This window comes from Genypterus blacodes, unplaced genomic scaffold (genome assembly GCF_046128005.1).
Source record: "Genypterus blacodes isolate CSIRO-AG114 ecotype Tasmania unplaced genomic scaffold, CSIRO-AGI_Gbla_v1 ptg000147l_1, whole genome shotgun sequence".
Lineage (NCBI taxonomy): Eukaryota > Metazoa > Chordata > Actinopteri > Ophidiiformes > Ophidiidae > Genypterus > Genypterus blacodes.
The window spans coordinates 192,501-202,447 of record NW_027466949.1 but is presented as its reverse complement, the minus strand read 5'-3'; the positions used below and the strand labels follow the sequence as shown (position 1 = coordinate 202,447).

The following is a 9,947-nucleotide window of genomic DNA, read 5'->3' as shown; positions in this document are numbered from 1 at the left end:
GAAACTGTTTACCTGTGACATTCATTAGACCAAACTAATCCTTAATTCGGAGCCGTGGGAGGAGCTGCTGTATATTTGTGATGGCACACAAATACCTGCACACACTAATACCCTGCAGCACGTGCACACACACACACACACACACACACACACACACACACACACACACACACACACACCTCCTCCTAACTTTCAACTTAATGACCTCTATTAAACTCTACTACTACAATCAGGAGCATAAATTCGAGGGTAATGCTTAGAGCTACATTATGATGACATACGTGTCTTTGTGAGGCACCTTTGCACCACATACACACACACACACACACACACACACACAATCCAGTACAAGGAAGCCACTGAGTAATTGGTTCTGCACCAAGAACTCAATCTTAAGTGCTGAAATGTAAATTTTGCTTCAACAAAATCCCTGCATAATATCCACGTGTGAAAACAAGGATTCATCCTCAATTTAACTCCAGACTGGTGAAACACCTGCAACATATAATTGAGTGGAAGTTGGACTTCACTTTTCATAAACATGTTGCACGTCCAATATCCAGGTTCATTTCCTCTCCTATAGTTTTACTCTGAGAACTTTCCATTTTCTGTCTAAATTCCTCTCTCTCTCTTTCTGTCTGACTTGCCATTCCTCTCTCTCTCCCTCTCTCTCCCTCTCTCTCTCTCTCTCTCTCTCTCTCTCTCTCTCTGTTAGTCTGTCCCTCACACCCTTGGCACTTTCTCTCCAATTCTGCAGCACACAGCATTTTTCTTTCGCACCGTTAATCTGTCATTTCTTGCCGTCTCTCTCTCTCTCTCTCACTCTCTCTCTCTCTCTCTCTCTCTCTCCATCTCTCATACATATACAAGATAGAGAGATAATGAATATATTTGTTTACAGAAAGAGAGAGAGAGAGAGAGAGAAAGAGGGAGCGAGAGAGATCCTGATAGCTCGTTAAACACCAGATAAGAGGCACTCCACAGTGTGAGGGTGGCAGCAGCAGCAGATAAATCTGCATGATAAATAAATCTCATTCATTTCTCTCTCTCTCTCTCTCTCTCTCTCTTTTCCTTCTCCAGGATTCAGAAGGGGGGATGCAGCGTGACACAAGGTTGGCCACTTCCACTTTTACCTCTCTCTCCCTCCCAGCAGCAACACCACACCTCTCCCCCCCTCCCCCCTTTCTCTCTCTCTCCCTCTCTTGTTCCATCACTCTCATAACCCCTCCTCTTGGCATACACCTCCTCCTAGTTCATTCACTTCTCAGCTCCCCCCCCTCTCTCTCTGCCCCTCTCTCTCTCTCGCTCTCCCTCCCTCTGCCTTGCCAGTTTGTCTCTGGTCAGAATTAGAGGAGGCTCCCTCTGAAAGCCAATGCCGCTCTGAGGGGCGACACACGCACAGGCGCATGAACGTCGGGTGATCTTATCTGCTGAAAATGAGGCGAAAAGCGCACAAACGGTAAGACGAGAGAGAGAGGGGGGGAGAGGATGAGGGAGACGCTTGCTCGGTGCTCAGAGATAAAGTGTTGTTGTTTGGATGCCGGTTGCTGTTTGCGAGTGTTTGGTTGCTGTTCTGTTCCATGTGTTGCGCCGCGCTGCGCTGCGACGCACAGTCTGGGCGGATTGCGGGTGGGCTGCTGCGCATTCAACAGTAGGTATGGAAACTATGGATGCGGGTTGTTCGAAACACATAAACAGCGTTCGGGACTTAAACCGCAGCTTGTCACTGTGGTCTCTCTGCAGCGGCCGGGCAGGTTTGGTGTGACTGAGCCAAATGTGTGCTTTTGTATTATTAATCCAGCTGTTGTTTTGTTTTGTTTTTTGTTTTTTTATTGGCGTTAGAATAATGAGGCGCCCACATCATGTTTGCCCAAGCTTTAATTAACTCTCGTATTCATTCAAGATGCTGCCACAGAGGAGCAGTTATGGCTGAACAAGCACATTAGGAGGGAGAAAGTTGTTTTCATTAAGACTGGAGTTCTTCCCTTGTTTAGATGGAGATGGAGATGGAGAGAGAGAGAGAGAGAGAGAGAGAGAGAGAGAGAGAGAGAGAGAGAGAGTACAGATTACACTTTCCCTTCAGGCGTCTTTATGTAATTTACGGTGCTTGTCAGTATAACATGATCACAACATCTATAGGGGTTAATTGCCTTCACCTTCCAGTTTTAACCTCCAGGTAGGGATGAGGAGGAGGAGGAGGAAGAGGCATTGATTGTGGAGGTGATCGCCGCTTCCTGTTACATAATTAGAGCGCAAAATGAGCTCAGATAAGGCGCAAGTCCAGAGGGGCACTCGTTTCAAACTTCAGATACAGTGGGATTAGATTGAATGAACGTTGGCCACCAACAACAAAGAGTGAACACTGTGTACTTTCCTTTAAGGCATGATTATATTACTTATTTCAATCTTATAATAGCCCCTAATTAAAGTAGTTTAAGATCAAATTGGAAGATCGGTTTAGAAAATAAGCATTAGTATTAGTTATTCTACTTTGAAGAAGAAACCCTTGTAACGGGTTCATTTAGAATGTATTCAATGAAGAATTTACACAATATTAAAAATAAGATTTCCACCTTTATATGTACAATTTTGATTTAAAAACCACATGTTGATGTCATATTTTCCATGGTTCTGGTGCCTATATAGATCTATACACATTGTCTTTGCCGAGGCTGTTCACTGGCAACGATCAAAGGGAACCTCTTTGATTTAACATCACTGTCAAACTGACACTGAAGTATAAAGTGCTGGCCAAAGTAGCGCATTATGTCATTATAGACGGGTCGCTGTGTCCTGTAAAGTCAAAAAGCAATGTTCAACTTTCCACAACTAAGTGAAACTGTCAATGTTGTAAGATTCCATCGGGTCCAAGGGTAGTGGAGGTTTCTCTCTCTACCTTCATACACAAACACGTCAATGATAAAGGTTCACTGGCTACTCTTGACTTGCTGTAACCTAAACTAAACGGATCCCTACAAATGATTGAGCGTATCTTCATTAACCAGAATCAGCAGAGACGTCGTACCCCGCTCTTCCTTACCCACACTTTGAGCAGTACGGCTGAGGGGACCCCTGTTTCCTCGGCGCTGGTCTTTCCAATGAGTTGGACATGTAGCGTCCAAAAAGCAGATGCTGCACGCAGACGCCCTGCAGGTTCGCCCGGAGCACTTTTCCACCTCCTCTGTTTCCTCCGTCTAATTATATCCACGACAGTTAGATCAGAGATTTATGGATAAGCCATTTGTGAGGATGGACTACTGTGGCATCTGGAAGGAACTGATGAGGGATATGGCTTGGAGCAAACTCAAGGGGGTGGCTTTGGCTTTGGCTGTGTGTGTGTGTGTGTGTGTGTGTCTGTGTGTGCATATGCACTCATGCGTGTGCAGTGTTTCCGTGCATCACCTGTCTCAGGACCTAAGGCTGCTGCTCTCTTTGACTTCTCACCACACCGTCACCCCCGATCGGCCCCTGGACTGCAAACATTTATACTGTACGCTCTTTCAAAGACAGTCGGACAGGGTCAGCTGAGCAGCATAAGCCTGTGGAGCCCTCATACAGCTAACAAGCCTTCCGTTTGTGTGTCTTATGAACACAAAGACTAGTGGATGTGCTGCACGTCCAAAGAAGAGCATGAAAGATATAAAATTACGAGTGTGATGAATTCATTTGAGTCCAATTTGTCTATTTTCCCCACACACCCCTAAAACCTGCTTACAGCCCCTAAAAGCCAGGGCCAACTCTGTGTGTACACACTGACACACACGCTCAGATTCCTACACAAATACAGGAACACACACATGGGGAAACGTTACAAGCCGCACGTTGAACAAATTGCATACCTATTGCACCCATTAGACCTCAATAAATACTTCAGTGCACCCTGGAGGGCAGTACACACTGCTGGATGCTCAGCTTACATGCACACACACTGGCCAACCATCCTGCAGTGCAATGCACGGTGGATTTCCAGATGTTCCAATCTGGCTCGTGACGATAAAGAGGAAAAAGCCTTAAAGGTGAAAAGCTCAGGATTCTTTCTTTCTCTCTTTCTTTCAGTCTTTCTTTCTTCAGAGGCAAACATTTGGTTGGCAGGGCCCTTTGTAAGTCTCTGCGCTGTGTTGTGCTGTGTTGTGTTATGTTGTTGTGCTCGCCTCTGCAGGGGTGGATGAGCCCGAACAGTAGAAACTGCAAAGCGCTAGATTGGGCTGGACAGATGAAATCAGCTGTTACTTTAATCCTCAAATTTTTCTTGTGTAGCGATGGAGGTTCCGGTGCAGTAGACGACAACGACAACATCCCTGCACAAATTCTTTAATGATCAGGTTTTGTTGACACTGCATCAGAATGTCTGATTCAACTCTATGGTTACGGATAAGTAGAGGCTCAATTTACACCTCGGTGGCAGAGCGTCAACAGAAACCCAAACATTACGAGCTTCACGAACGTAAGATTTATTGCAGGGCCGTTACACCGAATTGCAATAGATAGTAGAGCTAATCAACAGATAAGTCATTGTAAGTGGAAGTGCTGGGGCCAGCCGCAAGTCAACAGGGGCGGCCATTATATTTTACTGCTTTAAAATGTGAGCCTGCTCGCAGTGACAGCTCTTTAACAATTGGCGAGGTGGGCCATTGTTTCTTGTCATTTGCCTGGCCGGGCTTTGTGCGCAGACGAGGCATGACTGAGTTGTCGTGGCAACATCAGTGTGGACTGAACTCATCTGTCATTTTTTTCTTATTTTTTATTTTTTATAATGGAAGAAACCTTAAATGAGGCGGTGTGTGACATACAGACTGCAGACCGGCCCTCTCAATCCCTCCCTCTGCCTGTTTGAGGGGTTATGAAGGGGTGAGGAGCTCAATCAACAACCAGCCTGGGGCGCTGTGTCGCTCTGTAGATATAATATTGTCTACTCATGTCAGCTAGCTCTCACACACAAGCACACACACACACACACACACACACACACACACACACACACACACACAGGAATGACAGATAGGTGAGAGGAGGGACATTTCACCACTACTTATCTAGGTACGTGAAGATGAAATCCTCAGCAGACCTTGATGGACCTGTTAACAGCTCACCTGTATAGAAAGATGTAACATGTAATGGACTCCACCCAGTTGGCCTTGTGTGTGTGTGTGTGTGTGTGTGTGTGTGTGTGTGTGTGTGTGTGTGTGTTTTCTTTCTAAACTTCAAATAAATTTCATCAGATTTAACACTTAAATGATCTGATAAATGCTGATAAGTTTGTTTGCTTCGGTCTGCCACCATTTTGCCTATTTTACCCAGCAGAGTTTGTGTGTGATGGCTGGAAACGGCTGTACGTTTATAGGAGAGTAATAGGATTCTATATAAATTCTAGATTAGAGATCCAAAAGACAGATGCAAAGAGATGGACAATTTTATGGATTCTCACGGGGATCTGCAGGATAAGCAAACCTTTTACTTTACAGAATCTCATACGATTCAAACTAATATAGAAACAGAATAATATTGATATATAAAAGCATAGAGAATCTCAGTTAATCCAGTTCTCTATATGGTCAGGTTAGTCTGTTGTTGTATTGTCCCTTTAAATCAATCGGGTGAAGTGATAATGAGACAGAAAAAGGACTAAAGTCAAATTAAATTAAATAAAAATAGACAAAGAATAAATAGGTTGTGATTGAAAGTGGGGCAAACTGAACTGCGCATTCATTTAATGTATTATTTCCATAACTGTTGCTATAGAGCAGAGCTATAGGAGCTCAGATATAAACCTGTAGTCTGGCTTCCCTCAGACCAAGCAGCTCCAGCTCCAGCTATTTATCCTGATCCTGTGGCAGCCGGCCATCCAGCCAGCGCAAAGACACACTGCAGACAACACAGCATAACAAAGTAGCTTTAAATTGGTCTGCGTGGGGCCCTGAGCTGCCAGCAACACGGAGTAGGAACAGTTTGGCAGAGCTGAGATACAGACGGAGTCGCAGTGGAGACTTGGTGGAGGAGGTGCAGCACCAGTAGCTCAAGCTGGCTCAATTGAAAACCATAAACTAAAGAAACGAACACACCTTTCACTGACTGAAGGTGTGTGTTTGTTACATTAACTCTCTCGCCAACACTCATACACACACACACACACACACACAACATGTGACGTGTAAAAGGTTCCATGTGGTGATTCCTGCTGCGCTGCCCTGATGTGATCTGATTGGATAAAGAACAGCGTGAAATTTGCTTTTAAACTGTCAAAATTGATTGAATACTTGCTATTACAGCTGAAGCTCTCACACACACACACTCACACACACATACAGTACACACTGGTCACACAAATACAGTTTTATTAGGATGACAGACATGCTGTTTAAGAGGCGAGGATACATGAAGGAGCTGGAGGGAGTTTGGTGAGTCATAGCACAGCAGGGAGGGACGATTCATTATCAGTTAATTTATCCCCAGGAGCTTTATTGTGTTGGAAAACTGCATTATAACTGCAAAGCCCAACAGTAAATTCAAGGATTTGCTGTCTGGCCCTGAACTGTGTGTCATATTCCTTGTGCAGGAGCAGAGTTGGGCCATGATGGCTCCATCTATTAGTGTCTGTGGAGTTACACTGACACATCTTTGAGGATTCTATTCAATCTGATGGTTTAGACAGAAATAAAGGCTTCTTTTAAACAGCAGTCAATCTTGTTGGAAAATACTCTTATCAAGCATCGCGTACACAAAGTTATTCAGTATGTTTATGCTGGGATATCATTTCTCTTAGTATTATGTCAATTTTGCAGCTTGAGATGTCGATTGTGCTAGTTATGAACTGAGCTAGTCGGTTATTGAATCCTGAAAGTCTTATTTTCTTAAAGCGAGATGACGTCCAATTTGTTTGCCAATGTAAATCCAGATGGAAACGCGTTGTGAGTCGTTTGAAATGAGTGAAAATCAAGAGATCGACACTGGATCGTTTGCTTCTTTCCCGATCTCTCTCTTTACCAACTGCTGCCATCTTTGACGAATCATTCCTCTTTAACAGGCTTGGCAGAAATAATAAGATGTTCAAGCGAATCAAAAATGCTCCCGTCTCTTGTTTTGAGAACACCAGCTGCAAAAATCTGCAGAATTGAAAGACAAATCACTCCTCAAGAATCTCTTTCCCTTTCCTCTTTTTGCAGTGTAGACTTACACTACATGCATAGCAATGAGTGCATTAATTTTTACCCACTTAATGTCGACTCGTGTCTCTTTTGAACTACAGAGAGATATTAAGAGAGATATAAAGCGCAATTCTTGTCTTCGGGCGGAAAACGTGTTGCCTACTCATCATCATTACTCGGGTGACTTCATCCACACAGAGCTGTTTTCTGACTGCCTGTGGTGGAGCCTGTTGTGTTTCTGGGTTCTTGCATAAGATGATATGCATAACACATGGCCCCCTCAGCCCAACTTCAGGGCAAGAAATTTGACAAATTAATATCCGATTCACAATTATCACTTCCTGCGTAACGGCGGCGTGGTTGTTTTGTTTTAGCCGAGCTATTTAGCGTTACAGCTCAGTTGGGACGGAGTTAAGATGGCACACAAGCATTCTGTGTTTACAGTTGATGAGGTGCTTGTGTGTGTGTGTGTGTGTGTGTGTGTGTGTGTGTGTGTGTGCGTGTGTGTGTTTAGTCACTGTGATTAGCATATTTGGCAGGCGATTGCCCGGAGATGCTCACCGCTAATAATCCATAATTGGTGCCTTGATCTGCACGCGCTGGCACTGACCTTTAGTACGTTTATGGCTGCTTTAATGAGTTGAGTTTTTGGCAGGTGGCGATTAAAGTGGAGATTCAAAGTATTCTGGCGTGGACTTGACGTAGGTTGAGACAGTGGCGCGTTCCTTTTGTTGTCCTCCCCGTGTTGTGCATCGAGTGTCTGATGATTGTGACAAAACTGTTCCACTTGAGGAGAAGACTTCAGATAAACAGAGCTCACTCATGTTTCCATCCACCGCCGCCGATGCTTCTTCATACTAATGAGGGAATGTATGAGGAAAGTACGCTTGATTTACATATCTGCTGCTGAGTGGAGTGAGTCTCCAGCTCCTTCGCTAAAAATTTGCAGAAAACAGCGTGGAGCCCATCATCAGGAGGGTCTCTGAAGGCTTTGGCAGCTTCATGTGGATGGTGTTTGGGTTTACAGACGACAACACCTGAGGTACTGGAAATCTGCTGTTTATCCCACACACACAGATGATCAGTCCTTCACTGCAGGGAGAGACTCATATGTGTACTCTGTGTCTGCGTGTGTGTGAGGACAGATTCTCTACCACCAAAAAAAAAAGAAGAAGAAATCCTCTCCAATTCAGCAACTATTTCCATCTTCGTTTCCTCTCCGACTCTGTGTCTGGCTGATAAGGCGCCTGGCCACCACAGCACCAACATGAACACTGTTCCCAGAGCCCATTGTTCCCTGAGCCAGTGTTGAGGGGAGATTAAAAATAATAAGTAGTGGTGCCATTAGAAATGGCGGCAGGCGACAAAACCTCCATCCCGGTTCGTTGTTGAACTGTTACCCTGCCGCTCTGCACTGACAGATAAAAGTTACGCTGCTGGCAACAACTGTTTGTATTTATGTTCTGCTTATTTGGCTCTTAAGGACAGATTGCTTTTTTAAAAGGCAAATATGTGGACAGGTTGAGATGTTTGAGGGCTGCGGTTAATAGTCGCTGATGGTTAGTGGAGGCAAATCTTCCACTGGCATCAGGATATGATGTCATATCCCTCGTAAAGACAGACGGGCAAGTGCGAGGTGTTATTTGCGGCTCGCTATTGGACGGCTATTAATGTCTCAGTGCGGCACAGGAGAGCAGAGTTCACGTCCCAGCACCGCAGAGCAATGATGGCGGATGGACACACAAGCACAATCCACTCACACATTCATCATAACACTGATTTATTGAGAGATAACCTTTGAGGTCACCGAGTCCATAACTCAATATTCCATAGGGTCCCGCAGTCCGTGGTGGCCGCGTTCAATTGCTCACAACAATAGAAGGAGGCAAATGATAAGACAGCAGCTCGAGCCATTGGGAGCGTCCATATCTTTGAAATCAGTGTAATCTTATAGTGTAGACACCATATACTACATTTTTAATATATTGCAAGCTCTGTCTTCATTGCTTATTCAGTAAAAAGGGTCAAAGTTCAGCTGGATGTGCAGCGTGCAGCGTTTCAATATGAATTTGTTGCCGATTGAACGAATCCCTCGGCTGTGCGCCATCGCAACCAAACCGGCTCAGTTTTCCATATATGCATGCAGGATCTGTATGTCTTCAACTGGAGAAGTAAATATGCTGCTGCTACATTTATGGGACTTCAAAGTGTGTTTTTCTCTGCTCTCTTGCCAGGGTCATCTCAGATAGCCGACTCCTATCTGCCTCCCCCGGCAAGACCTAAAGCTTTGACTGATGCTTTTTTACACTTAAGAGTTCGTACTCGCTCCAGCATTCCACCAAACCAGAGGCAGCAAGAGGCAACACACACACACACACACACACACACAGGAGCTACACACACACACATACACATGCACGCACACACACACACACATGAGCACCGAGGCTGAGAGAAAAATATGAAAAAGATATATATTGGCAAAACCGCCCTGAAAGCCCAGAGAAATGGTTGCAAACATCAGAAAAGAAGGTAAGACGAGTGAGTCGGAGAGGGGGAGGGGCATGTGCGGGCCATTCCATTCATCGACAGGTCACGATCATTACACTGCACGCCGTCCATTCACTTCTGCTCTATTTGTATTCATATCACTTTCAGGTATCAACTCAAACGCAAACCCCTCCCCCCCTCGTACGTGCTTCATTCCAAACAAACCTCCACATCTGAATGCCAACGAAAACAAATCTTAACACCCTGAAAAAATAGATCAATGGCCGTGTGCTCAGACACACATTTTAATTAAAA

General features: G+C 44.7%; 1 protein-coding gene across 1 annotated transcript in view; it reads left to right on the top strand.

The window, feature by feature from the left end:
* The first annotated feature begins 1,378 nt into the window (after positions 1-1,378).
* Positions 1,379-9,947, top strand: part of begain (brain-enriched guanylate kinase-associated) — a 25,416-nt gene continuing 16,847 nt past the window's right edge. Inside the window, exons 1-2 of the mRNA XM_076165568.1 lie at positions 1,379-1,459; positions 9,377-9,674. Of these exons, the coding sequence (XP_076021683.1) occupies positions 9,604-9,674 (71 nt within the window). The 5' untranslated portion in view covers positions 1,379-1,459; positions 9,377-9,603. The remainder of the gene's footprint in view (positions 1,460-9,376; positions 9,675-9,947) is intronic.